At 55.1% G+C, this 24860-nt stretch overlaps 2 protein-coding genes across 2 annotated transcripts; both read right to left on the bottom strand.

The window, feature by feature from the left end:
- Nucleotides 1-987: 987 nt before the first annotated feature.
- On the bottom strand, nt 988-10772 carry LOC142462178 (interferon regulatory factor 4-like). The gene is given in 9 exon segments (XM_075563813.1): nt 988-2454; nt 2456-2509; nt 2754-2872; nt 3594-3965; nt 5245-5310; nt 5403-5490; nt 6665-6762; nt 7050-7239; nt 10460-10772. Coding segments are annotated over 9 exon segments (1233 nt in total). The 5' UTR covers nt 10634-10772; the 3' UTR covers nt 988-2382.
- A 3915-nt stretch (nt 10773-14687) lies between these two features.
- On the bottom strand, nt 14688-24445 carry DUSP15 (dual specificity phosphatase 15). The gene is made up of 7 exons (XM_075563814.1): nt 24071-24445; nt 23235-23268; nt 20444-20526; nt 18019-18068; nt 17093-17167; nt 15634-15805; nt 14688-15183 (listed from the first exon to the last, which is right to left on the bottom strand). Exons 1-7 carry the CDS (start codon nt 24089-24091, stop codon nt 14902-14904), a joined length of 717 nt encoding a protein of 238 aa, XP_075419929.1. The 5' UTR covers nt 24092-24445; the 3' UTR covers nt 14688-14901.
- Between the last annotated feature and the right edge of the window lie 415 nt (nt 24446-24860).

Here is a 24860-nt window from a genome sequence, read left to right as displayed (position 1 = left end):
TAGACATAAATGCATATCTGTGGATAGCAAGGTACATGTGCACATATGGGGGTTCACATACAGACATACACGTGTTTATGTGTGCTGTACAAATATATTAAACCTCATTGGGTACACATTATGGATACTAACAAGACATAACCTTACACCTTGGAGTACGGTTAGCTTATGGGGTTTGATGCTGTGGGACAGGTGGGACAACCTAGTCAATTGACTCAACATAGTTCATAATTTTCAACACCCTAGAATGATGCGTACTCTTGGGGGTCTTAAAAAAGCTTGTCAGTGGCCCTCTAAGATATAATTATTGGTCTCTTCCAGTATGGACAGAGCAGAGTGAAGAAAACCAAATATTCAAGAAATAACTAGTCCATCGGACTAATGGCCTACAAGAAGAGTAGCATCCTGAAGACCTAGATGGTGCCTGGCTCCACTGCTGACTACTCTGACCAGGGACACAGTAGAAAGTCTCCCTTAGAATAAGCCAACATTTTAGAACCAAACTCAAATTCCTGAAATCAAGGTCTGACACATTGACTAATACTCAAAGAACTCCTAAGACTATCACCCTTCAAATATCACTTATCATCTTTGAACTTGGAAACAAAGCCACTCCGGTGGTCACCTTTCATCCAAATAGATGGCCTTATAAAATAAATAATCTCACCCACGAATACTGTGTCCCCTTAAATAATCAACTATAGAAGACCAAACCAAGGACTAAGGAGGGGCCAGGAAGCTAGATGAATGGAAACAACACTAAGATCAGAAATAACGAGAACGTGGACACATTGTGAAAAATCTAACCAACCAACTGCATAAAAGTGGCTAGAGGGGAACCTAATTTGCTATGTATCTTTCCTCCAAAACACGAATAAGATAGTCTAAAAAGAGAAAACATGATAATATCGTGTGAAGAATACAGCCCATGTCACTGAACGTTACACGCAGACATTGCTAACTAGGTAGATGATTGGCTGGGTCCAATTTCATCCCAAATAAAATATTCCAAAAAGAAAAGAAATGAAGAATCTGAGGTTCAGATAAGTTGTCTCCCGAGGTCACACAGCTAGTGAGTGATCAAGCCGATGTCCACACCTGGACTGCTGGGACTCCTGAACACCACGGCTTCTAGATGAGGGCTGGTGGCGGGGGACAATCACTGGGTCCCCGCTGAAAAACAGGCTGCACGTTCCCAGGAACGCAGAGGCAAGACTGTTTGTTTGTTTCTGTTTTTGCTCTATCCCCAGCAACCAGCATTAACATGGCACAGAGCAAGAATTCGGTGAACTGGGAAATTGGTTTGTTGAGTGAATTTTAAAACTATTATCTTCGGGGAGGGAGGGGAAAAATGAGGAGCTGATACCAAGGGCTCAAGTGAAAAGCAAATGTTTTGAGAATGATGAGGGAAATACACGTACAAAAGTGCCTGGCACAATGAATGTAAGTGTGGATTGTGGTAAGAGTTGTACAAGCCCTCAATAAAATGATTTAAATTAAAATAAATAAATAAAAACTAATATCACCGGGTGGTGGTTGTAAACATTTTTACACGTATAACACCTTGGCTGATTTAATGTTTCTGATTGGACTTTTCTTGTTTGTCGGATCATGCCCTTTCCCGCCTGCCAGCCTCATAGAAATGACGTAAGAACCTCTCATTCAGTGAGATTTATTATGTTGGCATCTGTGAGAGAATTCCTATAAATAAGCTCACAAACCTAAAAAGGGGAGAAAAGAGGTGGGAGACTCTAGTCCCGATAAGGCGGGGTGAATGACTATGGTTCTAGGCATCCAGCTCCTGATTGTCAAGGTGGCAACGATTGGCAGGGAGTGGGGACCTCTGGGTCCTGTCCTGCTGGGCGGCATTGGTAACCTGTGGTCCAGTGGTTAGAGTCCAAAGCCCCAAGTTCAGACGATGCTTGGGGACACCGTCTTCCAAATAAAGAGATGAGACTCGTCTGTGAGGGGAAGGTTCTGGAAATTCAGGGCAGGCAATTAAATTATTGGTTGACTCTAAGCAACCTGAGGATCTCATTCCTGGACTCGGCTTTAAGCAGTGGGCGTTGGCCACCTCAGGGAAGAGCTGTGCTAAGTAGGCACCTGGAGGCACCCTGAGCAGAGAGGTCTTTCTTTCTGGGCTTTCAAGGTCTGTCTCGGTTCTGCCCCAAGACCCTCCGTGCAGCCGGCCTGGGGTCTTCCCCCTCCCAGTGTCTCAGGTAGAGCCCTGAGCTGAGAGATTGAAGGCAAGGCCAGAGAGCGGCTTCTGATGTCCAGACCTGAGACCTGGAGAGGGAGGGCCTAGGTCCACCTAGGTCCACAAGGGGGTGTTCTTTCCTTGTGGGGAGCTGACGTTGGGGTCTTGAGAAGAGGGTGATCGGCTCAGGGCTGACTCAGGTGCTTCAGCAGGTCGGTGAGGGCATCCGGGATGCTGGACTGGGGCCCTGCGGGGACTACCAGCCAGGCGCTTTGAGTGTTGGACCAGCTCCCGGGCAAAAACAGGCTCCACCTGTCAGGGAAGGTGGGGTCATGAGCAGGCTTTGTCCCTGTCCTTAGCATCCCCTAAGCTCTCCTTTGAGAAGCCACTGTCCAAGTAACAGCCCCTCCCCACATCCATTTCACAGGAAGGGTCACACAGAGCAAGAGGTCACATCCAATATGTCAGGGCCACCAGGACTGGAGGGAGCCCATGCTGGACCATGGGGAAGGACTCTCTGGAGTGAGGGGAGAGGTACGGCGAGGGGGGCACTCACGTGGGCCATGACGAGCCGCTCCTCAGGCCGGCCTGGAGGGCCTGGGTACTCCTCACCAAAGCACAGGCGGATCTGGTACTCAGGCTCAGGGTGGCCATCCCGCAGGTGGGCACACAGTTCTACGGGCACCGAGACTTGTGGGGACTGGGCCACTATGGGTTCCCCACCTACTACACACCTTGTGCTCATATCTCAAGCCAAGGTCCTGGGAGCCCTGCCCCACTTGAAAGCCTGTACCAATCCCATGTCGCCATGGCCACTCGCTGCCACTACCACGTATTTCACCAAACCAAACCCACAGCCATGGAGTCGAGGCCGACTCACTGAGACTGTACAGCACAGGGTGGAACTGCCCCTGTGGGTTTCCGAGACTGTAATTCTTTATGGGAGTAGAGAGCTTCCTCTTTCTCCCATGGAGCGGTTGGTGGTTTCGAACTGCTGATCTTGCCGTTCAGCAGCCCAGTGCACAGCCCACTCTGTCCTTATTTCATCACTTACGGCTTATTTTGTGCCTAAGTGCCCCTGATGCCCACCACATGCCCCTTAACTGGACCAACACATGTGTCAAAATCCTATGCTCACACTCACCACCAGCACCCAGGCCTGCCCCGCCCCCCTGCCTAGGTCCCCCTGTGCCCAGTCCTCATGTCCACCTCTGTGTCCAGCCCTCCATATTTGTGCCCACTCTTAGTAATTCTGTGTCATGTCCTGACGTAGCCTGAAGTTCACTCCCGTGTCCACATCTCGTGTGTCCACTCTCCTCTCTCAACGTTCCTGTTCCGGACCCAAACCCAACGCGTGGGAGCCCTGAGCCCTGGCCAGCCCGCCACGCGCTCTCACCGGCCAAGAAGCGGCGCGTGTCCAGGAGCTGGCAGGTGCGCTCCCGCTCTAGCTTGTTGGGTCGCGCGCGGTGCGGGGCAAGCGGGCCGCGCCAATACACGCGGCCCTGGCACTGGCGCTTGGCGAACACGCCCTCGGGCGCCACCCACAGCAGCACGCCACGCTCCAGGTGGGGCAGCAGGTGCTGCAGCGCGCGCGCCCCCGGCGGCGGTTTGGGGAACCGCACTTGTTGGATGCGCGGTGGCGGCCCCAGCAGGTGCTCGGCGGGGTAGGCGGCGGCCCGTGAGCTCAGACGACAGCCCTCCGCAGTGCGCGCCGTGGCCTCGCGCACCAGCTCCGCGCCGTAGAAGAGTCGCACATGCAGCCAGCAATCTGTGGGGACCGGGAGGGGCGCACGCCGCGGGCGGTTGGGGCGCGGGCTCCCGTCATTCACCCCTCCCCCCACCCCTTCACCACTCCCCCCATCTGCTTCCACTCACACCTTGCCACCACGGGACAGGGGACCTGGAGGCTCACCAGTCCCCTGGAAGGGAGCGTTAGGCGATCCTTCTTAACCAGTGAAAATACTGGTGGCCATAAATCATAGCGGCTCCAGTATAAGCCAGCCCAGGGGTTAAAGTGCAAGCTCTGGGGTCATCTGTACCATGGAGGTGGGGACACAGGCCCTCCCAGCCCTGACCTCTGAGATCCTAGGGCAGATGCCGCAATGCTGTTAGGGATAATGAGGCCGAGGATGGCGATGGGGGTACTGAAGCAGCCCTTAGGAAGAAAAGTGATTTACAAAACCATAGTAGTATAGAGACCCACAGGAGGACACAGTGGTATACAATAAGTAGTATATCGTGCTATAGGAGACCTTAGTATGTACAAGGAGATAGTGGTATATATTATATAGTATATGGAGAGGCCCAGAGAGGAGGAGACAGTGGCGTATAGTAGTCTATAGGTCCCAGTGAGGATTCAGTGGTATGGAGCATGCAGCAGTATAGAGGCCCAGAGAGGAGGAGACAGTGGCCTATAGTAGTCTATAGGTTCCAGTGAGGATTCAGTGGTATGGAGCATGCAGCAGTATAGAGGCCCAGAGAGGAGGAGACAGCGGCCTATAGTAGTCTATAGGTCCCAGTGAGGATTCAGTGGTATGGAGCATGCAGTAGTATAGAGGCCCAGAGAGGAGGAGACAGTGGCCTATAGTAGTCTATAGGTTCCAGTGAGGATTCAGTGGTATGGAGCATGCAGTAGTATAGAGGCCCAGAGAGGAGGAGACAGCGGCCTATAGTAGTCTATAGGTTCCAGTGAGGATTCAGTGGTATGGAGCATGCAGTAGTATAGAGGCCCAGAGAGGAGGAGACAGCGGTATATAATCCAGTTAGGGGTGTGAGCATTGCATCCAGACTCTTGGATTCTTTCTTGCACTAAGGATCGTGACCTGTGCTAGCTCTCCCAGGGTTACTAGCTGGGCCACCTTAGACAGGGGGCTTAATCTGCTTTGTCCAATGGGGACACTGGCAGTATCTGCCTCACAGAGCGCTGGGAACCCCTTAGCATGGTTTCTGGCAGAAATGAAGCCCTCAGCAAATGCTAGTGGAGACTGTTAGTGGGTGGCTTTGGGTGGGAGGCAGCCAAGGCTCAGGAAAGGGCCTTTCATTCCTACCTGGGTTGCTGAACTCTTCAGAGGGGGTGGAGCTCCAGGAGAGGGCTGGTTCCTGAGCCTGGTACCCTGAGGGAGGAGAAGGAGCAGTCAGGTACATCAGCCTGGGCGTTTGGGGAGGCAATAAAGAGGTTGAGCGAGTGAAGGAAGCCCATCCTTACTGTGGTCGGCCAAAGGACTTGGCAGCGGGGCTATGGGTGGCAGGGAGCCCGCCTTGTCCTCTTCTTCCGTGGCTACTCCAGAGCAGTCCTGAGCATGGGGAGGGAGGGCCATGACGGTGGGGTAGGGGCCCACCATTTATGAGTAATAGGAGTTTCAGATTGTCCCCCTTAGGACAGAGGGAAACCTGGGCACTGAACCACAATGGCTTGATAAGACCTTTGAGGTTTCAGACCCCTCCCAACCATGCCCCACAACATTCAGTGGGAGTGGTGTGGAGGGAGAGAGAGGAGTTGGGAGTGGGGGTGATGAGGTTAGGAGGCCTTATGACAAGTGAGGAGACAAGTGCCGGGTGAATGAAGAGACGAGGAAGGGTGTGAGGGAGCTAGAGGGGCCAGAGTGGGGGTCAGGGAGACAAGCAGATGCTGAGAGTCACACTAGGGATGGTGGAAGGAAGGCAGAGATGTATGGGTAGAGGGGGGGGGCTTGAGGATAAAGCAGTGACCCATAGATGATGGGGTGGGGGTAATAGGGATGATAGAGTTGGGTCTGAGTGGAGATGGAATGAGGGAGCCGTGGATGATGGAGGAGAGGGCATGGATGGAGGAGGGAAGGGAACAGAAAACTGGAACGGAAATGTTGGAAGAGACAGATTAGAGGTAGGATAGCAGTTCTCAATCTGTGGGTCTCTACCCCTTTGGGGGCCGAACAACCTTTCACAGGGGTTGCCTAAGATCATCGGAAACCACACATTTCTGATGGTCTTAGGAACCAAGACGCCACTCCTCTATCCATCTCCGGGCGGGTTCGCCCACATGCAGATACGCCCAGAAGGAGTATCTAGCATGAAGACTGTTACCCATGCTACACCATGCTTCAAGACAAAGTTTCATTTATTTGTCATTAGAAATAAATATTTCCCATATTGTTTTTGTGATTCATCACTATGCTTTAATGATGTTCAATTTGTAACAATGAAAATACATCCTGCATGTCAGATATTTACCTGATGATTCATAATAGTAGCAAAATGACAGTTATGAAGTAGCAATAAAAATAATTTTATGGCTGGGGGTCACCACAACATGAGGAACTGTATTAAAGGGTCATGGCATTAGGAGGGTTGAGAACCACTGAGCTAGGAGGAGAGAAGGCTGAATGCAGAATGGAGGCAATGAAACCACAATACTGCAGATGGTCCAAAGCAGGCTAGGTTAGAGGCTGCTGAGTTATTAGGTCTCTGGGGTCAAAGGAACACACCTACCCAGTCTGGTTTGCAGCCCTGTCCAGCCACTTTCCCAGAAGGGTCCTGCTGGCCCTGGGGACTGCCTTTCTTTTCAGGGAGAGCACAGGCATTGGCCACTGAAAGAAACAAGGGACAGCAAGGGGCTGGATAACACAAGCGATAACCAAGGTGACCCCAGCCAGGAGTACCCCACTCCCGGAGTGTCCTCAGACAAGGTCTCCCTCTCTCTGGGCCTCGGTTACCTGCTTGTCAAGTGGAAAAACCAACTAGATCGACTTAAGGATGCTTCTAATTGGCCAGCCCCTACGTTTAAGCTCAAGAAGTCTACCCTGGCCCATTCTCTAGATGGTCAAAGTGAGGCCCTCATCGCCTGGGGCCACTCCCCCCAAAGTCAGGATGGTACCTGGGCCACCGGCGCCCTCCGATACAATCCGGTAGACCTTGTAGGGGTTGGAGATGTCCAGTTGGCTGCGCTCACGCACCTCACAGAAGTCAGCGCTCTTGTTGAGAGCACAGCGGAGCCGGGTCTTCCAGGTAGAGGGGTCCTCTTTGTCAGTGCCCTCCAGGTGCTTGCCCTTGTACACGGCCCAGGCCTGGGGGGTGGGGGGAGCAGTGGGACTTCGAGAGGAATACTCTGAGGTGGGGGCCTGGGGCCAAGGAGAAGGGCCTCCCACTCACCATCCATCCATCTATCCATCCATCCATCCATCCATCCATCCATCCATCCATCCATCATATCCTCTGAGCTACTTCTGCGTGTCAGGCCTCAAGTCAGAGGCCGGGAACTGGCTGGAGAACAAGACAGACATGGTCCTGGCCATCAAGGAGCTTAGTCTAGTGGGAAAAGAGCTAGAAACAGGGTCACGTGGAAACTCCGTTCCAGGTGACAAATGGTGACACGTGTTAGCAAGCAATGAGTAAACCATAGCAGTGGCTCTCACCTTGTGGGCTCTGGAGAGCACAGTGGTTGCACCTTGGGTTGCTAACCGCAAGACCAGCAGTTTGAAACCACCCGCCACTCCGCCGGAGAAAGATGCAGTGTTCTACTTCCCTAAAGGGTGACAGTCTCGGAAACCCACCAGGGCAGTTCTACCCTGTCCTCTCGGGTCACTAGGAGTCGCCATCGACTTGATGGCACTGAGTGTAGGCTCCAGATAATTCAAGAGTCGAACGTAAGAGGTAAAACCAAAAGCATGTCACGAGAGAATGCCCCTCTAGCTTTACTTGGCAACACAAGTCCTACTACCCCCAGGGTGTTCACTACACACTGGAAAGATTGCCCAGGGTGAGGTGTTAGTGGTACCCTCAGGTCGGCTCCGACTCATAGCAGTCCTCTCTCCAACAGGAGGAGGCAGGGCCCGGTCCTGCCCCGTCCTCGCATTGTTCTGTTGTGAGAGAAAACCCCAAACAGCCAAAGTCACAGAGCTCGGGGCAAAGAATGCTCTAGGTAGAGTGCAAAGGCCCTGAGTTGGGAGAAGGAGAAAAATGACCTCTCGTTGCCATCGGGTTGATTCTGACTCAGAGCGACCCCATCCGACAGGATGGACCTGCTCCTGGGGGTTTCCAAGACTAAATCTTTACAGGAGTAGAAAGCCTCATCTGTCTCCCTTGGAGTAGCCGGTGGATTCAAACTAATGACCTTGTGGTTAGAGTAACCCCCTGTGCCACCAAGGCTGAAATAGAGAGGCCAAGGGGGAGGATGGAAAAGATACGTTGTTTTTTTATGACCACACTCAGGGCTAAAACCCTTATTCAATTCATTGCCCTCAGGGACTCCCCGCATTGGTTGTAGGAGACAGTGACCAAAAGGAAGCAAGCCACATCTCCTATGTAGATGTCACTTGCCATCAGTGGGACCTCTCTGGCTCCACTGCCTCATCTGTCAAGGGGACTGCTCACACCTCACCTCAGGTGGCTATGGTGGGCGTAAGGTGAGCTGGTGGGTGTAGAGTGCTCCGCACAGCACCTGGCCCAGGTGCTCACTGATTTCAGCATTTAGTCAGGGTGTTGAGGCTATGCGTGCTAGTTCAAAGGTGGTGTGTGTACAGGGCACTATCGCTTTGGGTGTGGGGCCAGGGGCTGTGCTGAGGCAGGCTGCCCAGGAGAGGAGGGGCAAAGACAAGCCCTGTGAAGTGAGGGATCTTTGTTTTGTTCACTGCTGTGTCCCCAAGCACCTGGAATGGTGCAGGTGCACAGGAGAGGTTCAATAAACACTTGAACTGGGCCTTAAAGAATGAGAATGAGAAGGCAGTGACCAGGTGAAGCCAAGGACATGGCTTGAGCAAAAGGCCTGAAAGGGTAAAAGGGGATGGGGCATGCAGGCGACAGTGAGTAGCCCGATATTGCTAGATCTGGGAGTGTGTCTGAGAGTATGTGTATATGGTGTGAGGAAGGGGTACAGGAATTAAGGAGGAATGTCCCTGAAGACAAAACACTCGATAAATACATTAAATAAATGAATACATTAACGAAGACTCTCTAGAGATAACTGGGAGATGGTCAAGGACAGAAAAGAAGGTTCTAGAGCAGTGGTTCTCAACCTTCCTAATGCCGCAGTTCCTCATGGTGTGGTGACTCCACAACCATAACATTATTTTTGTTGATACTTCTTAACTGTAACTTTGTTACCGTTATGAATCGAGCAACCCCTGTGAAAGGGTCATGCAACCCCCAAAGGGGTTGTGACCCAGAGGTTGAGAACCGCTATTCTAGAGAAAGGGACTAATAGCACATGCAAATATCTAAGAGAGAGAGAGCACATTTAGAAACTTAAAGAGCAGCCAGGTTGGGGCAGGAAGGGAGTGGGGAAGATGGAGCCAGGGAGGGGTAATTCACACAGGGCCTGAGGTCCTGGCAAAGGGCAGGGACTTTTTCACAGGGGTCATGGGGAGCTAAGGATGGTTTCTGAGCAGACTGGAATTTTTGTAAGATCCCTGTGGAGGACTAGGAGCAGAGGCAGAGAAGAAAGGGGGGGCAGAGGCAGAGGACAGGAGCAACCAGGATCCAACAAGGTGACTGCAGTTGGCCTGGTGAGACACGGTGGAAATGGGGTCCAGGGATTGAAGAGCTGTTTGGGAAGGAGAACCAGCAGGCTGGAAATAGGGGGAGGGGGAGCAGGCAGGGTCCAGGTGTCTGGGTCTGGAGTCTGGGTGGCAGATGCTGTGGGGGTGAACTAATGGGGATGGGTACAACAAGCTGAGTTCCAGGAGTCTTGGAACCATCCAAGAGACGTTACACCTGCACACCTGGGGCTTGAAGCTCTACAAGGAGACCAGGACCAAGACAGAGTGGGACAAGAGGAGGAGGGTGGGCCAGTCCAGGAGGGCATGCTGGGAGCCCCAAGAGAGGTAAGAGGGAGGAGGTTTAGAAGCAGCAGCAGGGGGTATAGGAGAAAAATGGGGGATGGAGGGGTAGGGAAGCGGTATGGGCATGGGTGGGGATTGGGGTGGGGAGGGGAAGATTAGTCAGGGTAAGGGCTCCCAGGCTTCAGGTTAGGAGATTGAGGGGATTTCCATGGACAGCTTCTAATTTCCCTGGGCAGTGTCACGACTGTCTCGCTGGGAGGTGGGGATGGTGCAGGACATCCAGTCGAGATTGGCTTGTTGTGTTTTGTTTTTTTGGGGGGAGGGGGTTCATCTCCCATGTATGATGAGCACGAGAGCCTCTACCTAGAGACAGCTGAGGCATAGGGGCCTGGGTGAGTGGCCCAAGGTCACAGGGTACGTCCTTCGAATAGGGCCTTGCACTTCTAGAGCGGTGGACTGAGGTCGGGTGAACACAGCCTCCTGCGCCCGCCCGCGCAGGCCCCCTTACCCTGAAGAGCGCCGCGTCCTGCTGCGCCTGGTAACCCAGTTTGGCTGCGTGCTTCCAGGGGATGCGGAAGACGGTCTTGCCGGCGTCTTCCCAACATAAGCCCTCGTAGCGCCCGCTCTCGATCTGCGCCACCAGCCAGTCGCGAAGACGCAGGGGACCCCCTGTCCCGGCCATGGAGGTCTCTTCCCTTTCTGCTCCTGCCAGGAGGCGCTGCCCGGGTCGTCCGGTAGGAACGCTGCGCACTTGGGGGCCAGGCCCAGGCTACCGCGGCTGAACCCTAGCGCTTCTGGAGGGTGGTCATGGGGGCCACCTGGATGGCGTGCGCGTGCAGAAGCAGCGAAAGTGAAAGTTAGGAGCGCTTTCGCTTTCCGTTCTGGCCCCACTCCCAGACGCCCTTTCCTTTCGCCCCTCCCTCCCCGTGACAGCCGGGCGGGAGAGTCTAAAGGGTGACTCACCCTCCTTGCACCTGCTTTCCCAGCCCATCCAGAATGTGCCTGTCCCTCTCCAGGACCTGCGCTGGCCAGAAAGCTGAGCGTCTCTCAAACTCCAACTGCCCTTGGAAGGGAGAGGAGGGGACCAGTGACTCGCTTAAAATGATCACCTCTAGCCTGCCCTCAGTCATCAGATCCGATGCACACCTCCCTCCGGTGGTCCCCCCCTCCTGGCCACTCACCACTGCCTGGGCCTGGCCACGTTCTTTCCCGGAGCATCTAAAGGGACTCTCTTGGCAGCAAATGGAGTGTCCGTAGTGAAGGAGCCCTGGTGGCATGGTGCATACCGGTTGGGCTGCAAGGTCAGCAGTTCGAGACCTCCTGCTGCTCTGAGAAAAACTAGGCTTTAGACTCCGGAAAAGAGTTACAGTCTCAGAAACTCACAAGGGCACTTCTACTCTGTCTTACAGGGTCACTCTGAATCAAAAGGGACTCGATGGCTGTGGGTGAACATCTGGGAGAATCCCGTCATTTTTTGGGGTGACCCACCCCTCAAAACCACGGTCATTGAGCTGATTCCATCCCACATGACAGAGCAGAACTGCCCATCGGGCTGCAATCTGTGGAAGCGGCCGGCCACATTGCTCTTCCTGGGAGCAGTTGGCGTGTTTGAACGGTTGACCTTTGACTTGGCAGCTGAGTACTATGCTGAAGAGGATGGTGGGATGGCAATTGGGGCACCAGCATCAGTTTCTCTGTGATACAGCAGCATCTACATGAGAGCGGGAATTAGCCCCAGGGGAGAAGTGTATCGGGCTGCTAATGGCAAGGTCAGCAGTTTAAAACCACTAGCCTCTCTGAAAGATGAGACTTTCTGTTCCCATCAAGAGTCCCAGAAGCCCACAGGTAGTTCTTCCCTGTCCTATAGGGTTGCGGTGAGTCAGAACTGACTCAATGGCATGAATGAGACTCCATGGAGCTGTCTACATGTCCAAGGAGCATGGGTAAAGCGTTCACTCCACCCAGAACCTTCTCTCGCTCTGTCCAGAGCCCAGATCACAGCCCTTGGAAAGGCATAGGTTTCTCAAACGGTCACTCCTAGTCTATAGCTGTGACTGGTTTACCTCTGTTAACAGTGATTGACTTAAAATACACAGTCTGTGCTCAATAAACAAGTGGCTTCATATTGCTGTTGGAGTGAAAGTCAGGCTGCGATGGACATGGGGAAGGATCTGGGACATCAAGACAAAATGCTCTGTTGTGTCCCCTAAGTTTTTTTTTCTCCCCTTTCTATTCCCCAGATTCACTCTGCCTCTCATACCCATGCAGCCCTGGTGCCTACCCAGGCACACACTGGAACTGTTACTGCAGACCAGAGGCTTTTAAATAGAAGGGGCATCATCAGAGCTACAAAGGTTTAAACTGGATGGAAGAAGGCATCTGAAACCAGCCAGACATTCCGGGCACTCCCAGCGCCGGGCCAGTCCAGCCTCTGCCCTTCCTACACCCACACCCCCCTCCCGGGCCCCCACCTCAGGGTCTTTTCACTTACTATTTCTCTGCCTGGATTGCTTCCCCACCTGTTTTGTTACCCAGTGCGGCTAAGGGCAGAAACACTTCAAGCAACCCACTCTTCTTTTCTCAGGAGTTAGGCTAGCAGTGGGCGCTAGGGGGAGGCTCTGCTGCTCTGTGCTGGAGGAAGCTCCCAGCTGCTTCTGAGCCGCTGCAGCCCAGAGAGATTCAGGGACCAGAGCATCTGGAGCCCCTTTGCCCTTTGCTTTATCTCTTTACTATCTCAAGCGGGATGGACTCTGAGACACCCCACACGAAGCCAGCCTCGCAACAAAGACAACCCATGCCCAAAGGGGTTTCTAACCCACCCAGTTCAATCCAGCACCTCAAACATCAGCAGCCTGAGGACACTAGCTTGGCTCATGACTGTGGACTTAGTAGTCTAATGAGTTAGTTGGGTTGCTAACGACAAAGGCAACTATTCAGAACCATCCGGCTCGGTGGGAGGAAGTTGAGGCTTTTGACTCCCCCACTGAGGTCCAGTCTCAGAAACACACAGAGGCAGTTCTTTATCGTCGCTACCAATGGGAAGTAACTCAATGGCAGGGAGGTATTTTGTTTTTGCACCTATCTTCAGCGCCCCACACAATGTCTGCGCCGAACCATCAGATTGGATGAGTGAGGTTAGGGCAGCAGGCAAAGACTGTTTTGTCTACCTGCAGCAGCCCTGGCGATGCATCAGGTTAAGCAGGTGTGTGTGTGTGGGTGTCTGTTTCCGTAAAGTAGGCAGTTCAAACCCACCAGCCGATCTGCAGGAGAAGATAAGGCTGCCTGCCCCTGTAAAGATGAGCAGCCTTGGAAACCCAACGGAGCAGTTCACCTCTGTCCTGCAGGTTCACCGCAAGTTGGAATCAACTGGACCGCAGTGGGTCTGGTTTGGCTTTGGGCGCACCCAGCGCAGGAGACTGTGCTTTCCCATCAGCACGGGCACTGTGGTTGGCATGTTGTTACGAGTCGCTTCTGACTCCTTGTGCACAACTGAACGAAACACTGCTCCGTCCTGCGCCACACTCACAATTGTGCATATGTTTGAGCCCATCGATGCCACCACTGTGTCAACTCCTCTTGTCGAAGGTCTGCCTCTGTTTCGCTGCCCCAACACACAATAAACCCAAAGCCCAAACTGCCATTGTGACTCAGTGGTTCTGAGATGCTAACTCTTGATGGGAAGCAAACCAGAAAAAGCAACCTCAGTACCATGGAGTCAATGCTGATTCATAGAGACCCCTGCTAGGGCTTTCTAAGATTGTAACTGGTGCCTGGAGCAGAAAACCCAGTCTTTCCCCCACAGAGCTGCTGCTGGCTTTGAACTGCCGACCACGCAGATCCCTGCCCAACATGTGACCAGAACATCACCAGGGTTCCTTTCACAGGAACAGACCACTTTATATACTAAAGTTAGGTGACCGCCATCTCAGACCCTTCACCACTTTAGGCTCATTTTCGTTTAGGAAAGACCAGCTCCCATGACCTCTGGCCTTTACCCTCCAAGCCATGCTCCCTGGTAGGGGGCAGGACTTCCGGTCCCGTCCAAGATCACAGGGAGCTACTCCTAACAAGGTGCCCGGCACCCTATCACAGTTCTCAGACAGCATTAGTTCAAACCCAGCCTCCCCAACTCCAGCTGCTTGGTTTCTCTGAGCTTGTTTCCGTCCTTAAGGATTGAGTGAACTCCTGCCTGGGAGGAAGGCACTTACTGAATACATTTGTGACTAGAGAACGGCCGGCTAGGGGCTCACGGAGGGAGGAAGGGGGCTCACAGAGAGGAGGAGGGACACCAAGGGACCTTGTCAGAAGACCCTAGGGCTAGGGAAGGGGGGAGGGCCTCGTTAGAGAAGCGGGTGTATCAGTGATGTGGACTTCACTGGCAGGCTCATCGGAAAACGGTCTGCACTGTCTACAGAACCTCGAGGTGGAGAGAGTGACCCGTCCATCAGCACCACCGTCAGACCCTCTTCTAGAACCTGCTTGTAGAAGGATTACAGCCAAGAACAGAGTCTTCCTCTCTAACACACAGGTCCTGGGGTGGGCACCAGTTGGAATCGGTGGGTTTTTAGGGCTCCTTTGCATCCTGCGGACTGGACAGAGCACAGGTGTCCCTCGATTGCCAAATAACTTGGAGAGAGACAGGTGGGAATCTTCTAACTTATTTTAATATCCTCCAGGCCCTGTGGGTCCTCACCTCCCAGTCCCCCCACCCTCCATCCCCAACGTTAAGGGTCGAGGCCCAGGTGCCCCCTCCCCCAGCCCAAGGACTAAGGCACCAGGTGGCTGCAGCAGGCCAGGCCGACAGCAAGACGCACAGAGGACAGACACACGACAAAGACTAGCAGGGGGGCGGGGCGGGGCTCAGGCCGTCACGAAGGGGCCCCTCGGGTTCTGGAGGCCCACGCAGACCCCGAAGGGGTCCAGTCGGGAGGAAGAGGCAGGGTGGGCTCCTCACTTGCCCCCCTTGCGGGACAGACACCGCGGGAGGCAAGAGAAAGTCTGCTTGACACGCGCCAGCAGCGGCAGCGGCCGGTGGGTTTCCCGGGGCGGCCGAGGCACCAGGCGCTGGAGGGTTCCCTCCGAGGCCCCGGAGGCCCCCGAGGGCAGTGAGGGGGAGGCCGTCGAGGGGGCGGCGCCCTGGCGGCAGCGCTTGCACAGAGGCAGCAGAGCACGCATGTCCTCCTCGTCCCGGAACGGGCTCTCTCCGAAGCGCTCCTCCAGCTGCCGACGAAGCTGTGGCGGAGAGCAACGGGGTGGGTCAAGGCGGGGCCCAGGTGATTGGGCCAGTGGCTTCCAGACTGGCCCCCCCCCTCCCCAGCAGAGCCGGCCCAAGAAAGCTGGCCGCCCTCACTCTGCTCTTTCCCCTCCCAACCTCCCCGCACCCCTCCACACGTCTCCCCTTCCTGAGCCTCCCCAGTGTCCCTGGCTCCGAATTCCTACCTTCCATCTGCGACACCAAGCTTCCAGGCAACCCCCCCCCACCCTCCAAAAAACCCCACCCCCACTCCATGGGGGGCTGAATTAGCTGGAGGGCCACGTTCTCAAGTTTCCAGGGGCTTCTTTGGCTAGGTCTGAGGTACACCATCACTTCTTACAGAGGGGTGCTCGGTCAGCTCCCATGGGGCAAGCCTCACCCCACCTGCAGCCCCTGAGCCCAGTGGGCCCCCCAGCCCTAGCCCCTACCTTCCGCGAATTGCCCCAGCCAAATTCCTCCAGCTGCTGCTTGAAGCCTGGGTTGGGGTTGGCGATGGGTCGGTTGGCCTTGATGGCTTCCAGCACTTCACGCCAGCCTAGCCCGGTCACAGTCATCACGTACGCAGTCACCACGGTGGTGCTGCGGGAGATGCCTGCAAAACTGGCCCATCCCCAAACTTCAGGTGAAGGCCCCACCTCTCCCATGGCCCTCCCTAGGTACCCCAATCCACGAGGAGCCTGCTGGAATCTCTTCTCCCACTTCCTGATATTCCCTCTGACTTGAGTATTCATTCCCCTTGGAATGCTCCCACATTAACAGCCCAAACAGGAATGTCACTTCACTCATTCATCCAACAAACATTTCTGGATGGTCTGTAGTTTCCCCAAGGCCCTAGCACAAACCATCTAGGCCTCTGCCCTACTGGCCTTTGTGGCACGGTACTGGGGACAGAAGTTAACAGGGAGGCAATTTCAGGCAGGGATCAGTGTTTGCAGGCAAGTCCAAGGGGCTAGGAGAATCTATAAGAAGAGGGAAGGGTTATTGATCTGGTCGGGGCAGGAATAGGAAGAGGATTAGGAAAGAGGTTCCCAAGAAGGCAATATCAAACGGAACCCCAAAGGAAGGGCTAACGTGGGTCCGGAATGTGCAAAGGCCCTGAGGTGGGAGCATGATGGATTGGAAGCACAGGGAGTCCAGGGCAGATGGGGTGGGGAATGGAAGGAAAGAGACAAGGCTGGAGAGGTGGGAAGGTTCAGATACACAGGGCCTTGTGGACCGAAGTAAGGAGTTAGGATTTCAAGTGGGATGGGGGGCTAGAGGGGAGCAGGGAGCCAGAGGGCACCAGGAGTTGTTGCCTCTGAGGCAAGGCAAGGGCTCTCTCCCCTACTCAGCCCTTGGGGACAGACAGCTTCCATCACCCAGAAATGGAATCTTCAATTCCCCAGGTGCTGGCCTCAGGGCTGGGGCTCTGCCTGAGAGTGAATGAATGACATCACCTGGACCAGGTGCAGTTGGGAAGACTCAGAGTCCACATGGCCCATCCTGGGGCCCCCACTACCCTGCCCCTTTGCCTCACAGACCTGGAGAACAGGGGGAGAGCCTGAAGTCTTGGAGGGCGCTGGGCTACCTGCATGACCTCATCCCTTCCTCCCCAAAGCTTGGGGAGTGCAGCGCTCGTTCCTGAGTCAGATGAGGAAACTGAGTCTCAGGGATGAACAACTACTTGGCCACAGCCACATAGCACCCGAATCTTGTTCTGAACCTCCGCCAGGAGATGCCATGGCCTCTGGGTGGTGGCCTCTACCAGGAGGATGGGCTCTCGGGGATTATGACAGGGGGGAGAAGAGCTCTCCCAGGTTTTACTTTCCCAGTGGGATCATCATGTGTTGGGTGGGAGAGGTGTGTTCTGGAAGGAGGGCGGCCGCTTCCCCTTCCCCGTGAGCTCACCAGTGCACCAGGCAGTTCCCTCCGTTGAGGCGGCAACAGTGGATGAAGTTGATGCATTCTTTGAAGTGCTTCTTGCTACAGAAGAAAGCCATTAGGTCGGGTCCATTCTTAGGGCCAGAACTCCTGGACATTGTCCCCTTCCCCATTTATGGGACAATGAGCCCTGGGTCCTCCAGCCAGCCAGTATGTGCAAGTAATCGGAGCCAGTACTATAGTAGGAGGTGGAAGTGTGCCCCTTAGATGGTGTGAGGCCGGTAATGGCCAGTCCAGCCACGTAAGGAGCAACAGCCTAGATCCCCTGAGCCCGAGCCAACTCTTCCATGGGTGTGGTGGATCCTCTATTCCCCACATTGACTCCTCTGGGATCTACACTCCTCTGGGGTTTATAAGCCAAGCACCAGGGAACAAGGACAGTGGCTAAAAGCAAGATCCCCAAGGCTTTGGAGTGCCTGGCCGGGTTCCTCCCAGGCTGAGAGGCACAGGAGGCTGCTGATAGCACTAACACAAAGCCCTCCTTCCAGGCCCCATGACATACAGACCCTTCCCAGATCCTCAACCCACGCCCTCTTCTCGCTGAAATGGTACAAGTCATACACAAGCCTACTGAGGCCCAGATGTACTAACTCTGATGAGAGGGACCGCCTTGGGCCTGACCCTTTCAATCTGTGGGTGCCTCTGATCTCAAGAGGCATGGTCATTTCAATAGGCCATAGCTGAGGTGCAATCTCAGGAGGTTAAGAGTCTGGGCCAGGGTATACCCCATGGGCAAGGCTGAGACAGAGTCTAACCTATGTGACCATCCGTGCTAGATCCTCAGAACAGCTTGATGATCTGAGTCCCCGCAGGTTCCCCTTAAACCACCTCACGTCACACCATCCCCTCAGCCACCCCCCCGATGGCCTGTGTGTCTCTCCCAGGGAACTTACATGGGCACTTCCGGGGTGTCAGCCACTGGGATGCGAAGGTAGGTTATGTCCTGCAAGTACAAACACACTCAGGCAGGACGAGGTGGGAAGCTCCTTCCCCTTGCCCACATCCAGCTCAAGTACCTCACAACCCCCGGGCAGTTCCCACACTTCTCTGGGTCTCAGTTCTGCCTGTCCTAAGGGCTCCCAGCCCTGATTGCCTGTTGACTCCAGAACCTTCTGAGCAGATGCTGCATAGCCTATCTCTGAGAGTGACCTGGGCATTGAGGATTTGATAAAAGTGACAGAGTCCCTTTACTTCCTACCTGGGACAGGGCTACTTTCAATTCCTCTGTACATGATTACTCTCTGGCCTTCTCCAGTGGGGAACCAGCATTTCACAATAGGTCAGAGCAGAGAAGAAAAACGATGATGAAGCCAGGCTTGCATTTCACAAGCTGTTAAAAACCGTGTGTGAATCACTACAACAATCAAGGAATGAATGAAATGTCTGCTCAGCTTTCCCTATAAAATCGCCACAACATCCTTGGCTTCACGGTTACCCTTCACACAAGATCATAACGATCATCTGTGCTCACATGTGCCAAGGACCTTGTTGGTTTTCCGCAAGGACACTCTCATCTTTTGAAATTCAAATGCCTCTGTTCAGGTGCCGGCCAGATCCTCATTTGTCAATGACTTTGTGTGAGATTCCAGCCCGTCACCAACTCCTGGTCCTCAAGGTCACAAAATCCTGCATCTTTTGCAAGGTTTGCAACTTTATGCTGCAATGCTTTTGGCCTTGGTGGACACTCTCGAGCCCTGACTGGTGAATTCACTCCTGGCTGGGGAGGGATTGATGTTTGTGAGAGGAGGGGAGGGGTGTGGGAGCAAGGCATCATTGTCTAAGCAGTTACTCCATCAGTAAATATACATAGTCACACCTGGACAAGTTTCCATCTGCAGTCTCAAAACAAAACCCAAACCCTCACTGCTACTGAGTCGTTTCCAGCTCATAGTGATCCCATAGGGCAGGACAGAACTGCCTCTGTGAGTTTCCAAGACTCTAACTGTATAGGAGTGGGAAGCCTCACCTTTCTCTGGAGGAGCGGTTGGTGGTTTCAAACTGCTGACCTTGCAGTGAGCAGCCCTGTGCACTATGTCATTAGGGCTCTGCAGTATAGAGTCTGTGTATTTCCAAATACTCTACAGCAAAGCTGTCCCACCGAGCAAAATCAGACATCACAGGTCTGGCAATGACTTCTTTGGATTAAACTGAGGCTCATGGGTTATTAGAGGTTACTTGTCACCAGCTGCCATTGAGTCCATTCAGACTCAGTGACCTTACATACAGTTTCTGAGGCTGTATATCTTTATGGGAACAGATAGCCTCAAATCTCAGAGCAGCGGATGGGTTTGAACTGTCAGTCTTGATGTTAGCAGTCCAACGCTGACCTGACATTGCCATCAAACCTGACCCTCCTCCTAAGACAGAGGGAAAAACTGAGGCCCAGAGAGGGGAATGGCCCTGCCCAAAGTCACACAGCACATCTGTGGCACAGCCTGGCCTTGATATCAGCTCTTCAGAGCCCTTTCCTGGCCAGCGTTCTATCCTATCAGTGGCCAGCGTGAGTAATCTAGACTCTGAACTCAGAAGGAAGGGACTCCGTGTATGGGAAAGAATAGCATGAACCTCAGTATGTTGGCTGTAGTTTGTTGAGCACCTATTATATGCGAATCATTTTCCGTGACCCTAACAACTCAGTGGTGGGTACTTACTTCTGATTGTAAAAATCCCAATTTTACAGCTCAGGCCACTGAGGTTCCACGAGGTGCAGAGGGCAGGTGGCAGAGGGCAAAGGGGGAAGGCTGTGAACTCAGTCTACATTGACCTCTTTCCCCCTCTGGGTCCTAACTCAGGACTGACATCCCAACCTTCCCCAAGACACCCCCCAATTCATCCCCCACCCAGCTGTGAGTCACACTTTCCACCAACCAGTAGCCCACCGGAAGCCTCACCACAGCCTCCTGGGTACCCACAGGACTAAAAGGACAGAGGCCCAGAGAGGCGCAGTCACAGCCCAAGGATACACAGCCCCCAAGGTAAGGACCATCTCTCTGGAGTCATCCACCGGCTTGAGCGATAGGAAGCCCCCCTGGAGGCCTCTTCAAGCTTCCGCGTGAGGCCTCAAGGACAGATAGCCTGCCGTGGTCACTTCCTGGCACCTGAGGTTTCTAGATCTGTGACCTTGAGTGAGTTAGTGGACCTCTCTGGGCCTCAAGGGACAGACAAAGAGGCCATCTAAAATGTCCGTGTCAGATGCAGTCGCGTGGGTCAAGGCACCAGCCCAGGGTCTAGCACACAGTAGGTGTTTGATGAACGGGTGCTGTGGGGTCTGCACCCTGAGTGGGGCCAGGGGGAGGGGGAGTATTTGTTAAAGAGTACCTGCAGCAGAGGCTGAGGTGACTCATGGATGGAAATGATGTGTGTGATCTTATTCCGGCCCAGCTGATCAGGGTCTTTGGCATCTGAAAGAAAGAGGTAACTGGCACCAATCTGGCAGATGTGAATTACTTGTTGCTGTTGGGGGGGGGGGGCAAGCTCTTTCCCTGCCCCCACCCCATGCCCCCCTCCTTCTCCTGTCCTGACAGAGCCTGCCCTTCCCTGAGGCTTCAGTCTTCCTGTGGCATTTTTCCCAAACTGCCTCCCCGGCAAGTCCTCTGACCCAGCAGTTTGACTTCCAGGCATCTCAGCTACAGAACTGTCTCCTCACACAGGGAGGGCTGTGTGGAGAGGGTGGAGGCTTTCTGCCGTGCAGCCGATCACAGTGTGCACGGCAGAAAACCCGCCAGAAACCCATAGCAACAGAGGTGGACGATGGTACAGATCTACTTTGGGAGACTGGAAGCCATCCAAAGGTTTCTGGGTGTTGTTCCCACGACCTACTAAGCGGGAAATGCAGGCTACGGAACCATTTGCAGCTATGTTTCTATGAGGGGGCCACAAAATATCCCTGGAAAAAGTCCCATTACTTTGTCATTCTCTCTCTCCGTGAACGTTTTGAGTCTGATACCTGTATCCACCAATATCCTGGAGACCTGGTGGCATTGTAGTTACTTGTCGGATTGCCAACCAGAGGGTCAGCTGTTTGAAACCCCCAGCCACTCCTCAGGAGAAAGACAGGGCTTTCCGTAAGAAGTGTCAGTCTCAGAAATCCACAGGGCGGTTCTCTCCCGTGCTACAGGGTTGCTATGAGTCGGAATGGACTCCAAGGCAGCGAGTTCTGCTGAAGGTTGCCGGTTTGAACCCACCGGGTGGTTCTGCGGAAGGCAGACCTGAAGACTTGTTTCCATAGAGACCGTGGGCTGGTGTGTGATGCCAGGTGGACTCCGACCCCAGGAGACAGAGCAGAAGTGCCCCGCAGGGTTTTCCCGGCTCTCATCTTTACAGGAGCAGATTGCCCGGTCTGTATCCTGCTGAGCTGCTGGGTGGGTCTGAACTGCAGGCTGTGGGTCTGTAGCCAAGCACTTAACTGTGTATCACCCAGGTTCCAGCCATGAAGGTTCCAGCCAAGAAAAAGCAAGGGAGCAGCTGCACTCTGTAACGCAGAGGTTGGCTGTGCGGTGGGGCTGACGCAGTGGTCATGACCATCAGCAACCGAATCCACAGACACCCGAGGGATGACCCATGGGGATGCCTGGCCCGGGGTTGATCTTTTGATGCTGAGTTTCAGAGCAGCCAGATCTTGGGATTGTTAGAATAAATGGTATTTGTCCACCTCAGGGCCATCGGCTGCTCCAAGGGAGACACCTAAAGCTGTCTGCTCCTTTGAAAATGTGCAGTCTCTGCAAGAGCAGTTGTCGTTGATCTTACAGGGTCACAAGTTCAAATCGACTTGAAGGCTGTGGGTTTTGCTGGGCGGGCCTTCGTATATGGCCACGGCCTCTTTCAGCAAATACTGTCCGTGTCCCCCTTATGTCCAGCCTCTGGCTGGAAACCAGGGGTGTGAAGTCAGCCTCACAGCCCCATCCCTCATGGGTGTGTTCACTTAAAAGAGGGGCAGATCTCCTGAGGGGGCTTCCCAAAGTTCATGAGAAAATGTCATTTTCTTTTCATTCCATTTTTCCATGAACTTTTTGAAGTCCCCTCGTATTAGCCACATACTCACGGAAGCCGAGGAGGCATGGCCTGGTGCGTTAGCTCTCAGGAAGGAACTAACCCACTAATTCGGGGGCCCGTGGCTCCAACTTGTCGCGACCCTACAGGCGTGCCGAGTCTGTACATGCTTTTCTCTCTTACAGGGTCGCTGTGAGTTAGAACTCACTCGATGTAGTGGGTTTGTGTTTTTGAGATCTTTCTGGGAGCAGAAGGTCTTGGCTGTCTCTCCAGATTGGCTGATGGGTTTGAACCCCTGAGCTTGTGGTTAGCAGTCCAGGAAGGAAGGAAGGGGGAGGGGATTTACGTACCCATGGGGAGGTACGGTCCAGCCCACCCCTCTCGGTCCAGCTTAAATGTGCTGTCTTCGATGACACTTCATGACTCCCCAGAAAGTGGCTTTTCCCACCTTGGCTCTCTGACCTCGTGGCCCAAGATCTGTGTTTAAATTTGTCTCCCTCCTTGCCAGAATGGAAGCCCTTTGTGGGCAGGGATGGGGCGTCTGTGCCATCCCCCATTCACCAAGCCGATGTTTGTCGGGATGGGTGAGAATTCAGCTTGCCACCCCCGTTGGCATGAGGGTGTCCAGCTGTTTAGTTCAGGGACTCTCCCGGTGGGCACAGGATGGGCTCCAGGCTCAGGGCTCCGCTCACAGGAGGCCCAGACCCCGCCTTCAGAGACTCCCCTTCTGGGAAAGCGGGGGAAAGTTGCCAGCTTTGCAGCTAGAAGCAGAACCCCCCCCAAACAGAGCTCATCCTTGACCCCTCTGCAGGGAAACTGAGGCCCAGAGGCACCCAGGCGCAGGTCCTGAGCCTCTGCTGTCTTTTGACCTCTAGTGGACACGGGGAGGGGAGGGTCAGAGGTGGCAGTGTGAAGTCCCTGGGATGCACCTTCCCAGTCCCTTCTGGTGGGCACACCCCCTCCTGCCCACACCCCCCCGCCCTAGTCCTCCATGAGTCCTTTCTCCCACCCAGCCTGGAGTCACATGCTTCCCTGCCCTTAAGGCGTGGGGAGTCTGAATGGTGGCACAGGCCTGGCACAGGCCCGGTACCATGGCCCTGGGACAGTGGGCAGTGCTCACCAATGAAGTTTCCGAGGTAGAGTCCAGGAAGAACCTACAGGAAAGACGGGCAGGGCTCAATCAGGGGGCAGGACCACTCCCTCTCCCAGTACAGCCCTTCCTGCTTCCAGTCCAGCAAGCTGAAGGTGCCAGGCTCCAAGCCACTCCCTCCCCTTTCGAGGGCCTGGGGCCTCTGGGGAGGCAGCTGGTGGCAGGCTTACATGGGAAGGGCATGAAGGAGCCTGGACTGGGTAGGGTAGGGGTGAGATGGGAAGAGGACAGAGGAGTCGCGGTGGGAAGGGCAGCAAGGCCATGGGGAGAAGATGGGAGGGGAGTGTATGGAGAGGGATGGACTTGGCCAGGGGCTGGCAGAGAATTCTGAGGTGGAGGGAGGCAGGGAAGCAGGGGGCCAGGTGAAGGGTCTTGAAGAGGTGGCGGTGGGGCTCTCAGAGACAGGGTAGGATGGAGATACAGCCCCAGGGAGAGAGGACTGAGGGGGGGAGGCGGGGGAAGGGGAGGGGGTGGAGCAGAGACATGGACTTAAGAGTTCCAGTCCCGGAGGGACAGAGAGAAACTCACAGCAAAGAGGGCAAGCCGGAGGCAGGACAGCACAGAGGCCGATAGCGAGAGGTGCAGGGAGGCAGAGACAGAGACAGAGAGAGAAAGAGAGAGAGAGAGAGACGCAGTCCGAGAGAGAACAAGGCAGAGAGCGGCGCAGATGCCGCCCCGGAGTCCCCGAGAGGCCAGCGAGCCCCAGAGGTCAGAGGCGGCAGACTGACCCAGCCGGCGTCGTTACGGGGGGGGCAGGGGGAGCGAGCTGCTGGGTGAGGGCTGCGCGCCCCCGCCGCCCCTCCTACCTTGGTCATGCCATTCCCCATGATCCCCGAGGTGGGGGTCCGGGTGCACCCCCAGCTCGCTGCCCGGAGAGCGCTCGAGTCACGGCTGCCCTGCTGGCCCCGGCCCGGCGCCTGCAGCCTGGCGAGGAACGGGGGCCCCCGCGTCCGCGGCCCAGGCCAGCCCAGCCCCGCCGCCGCCGCCGCCTGCCGACCCTGGGCCAGGGAGCCCAGTAATGGTGGAGCCGCCGCCGCTACCGCCGCCGCCGCCGCCGCAGGCTCCTCCTACCCCCTCGGTCATGTGGGGGCCCGTGGGTCGCGGCGGGGACGGACAAAGCCCCAGTGTGCCGGGCCCACGGCCCGCGGGACAACGGCAGCCTGTTGGGGCCGCGTGGGGCCGCCCCCTCCGGAGGTGGGGGCGGGGCGCTCCCCTCCCCCCTGGCACGGTCCGGCGCGGGGGGCAGGGGCGGGGGCGTGCGGAAAGAGCCCCCCCCCCTCCAGCGGCGCCCTTCCCCCTTCCATCCCCCTCCCGAGCTGGAACTCAGTTCCGACTCCGCCTGGATCTCTCCGTGGGTTCTGGGACCAGACACCCATGTCCCTGACCTCGGTTTTCCAGCGAAAACATGACGAGGGGGCCGGGTTTGGGTCGCGAAGACCCTCTGCTCTTCAGATTCTGTTTGGCAACCTCCGTTCGGTTACACCACCCTCCCCTGGACTCCTGCAGTCCTGCTACCAGCCAGCCAACGCCCTCCTCCCGCGCCCAACAGCCTCCCGCGGCCCAGCCGTGCACGCACCCACCCGCCCGCCTACCTAC

This window comes from Tenrec ecaudatus, chromosome 12 (assembly GCF_050624435.1).
Source record: "Tenrec ecaudatus isolate mTenEca1 chromosome 12, mTenEca1.hap1, whole genome shotgun sequence".
Taxonomy (NCBI): domain Eukaryota; kingdom Metazoa; phylum Chordata; class Mammalia; order Afrosoricida; family Tenrecidae; genus Tenrec; species Tenrec ecaudatus.
Note: the sequence above shows the minus strand (reverse complement) of the source record. Positions and strands in the feature narration are given on the sequence as shown.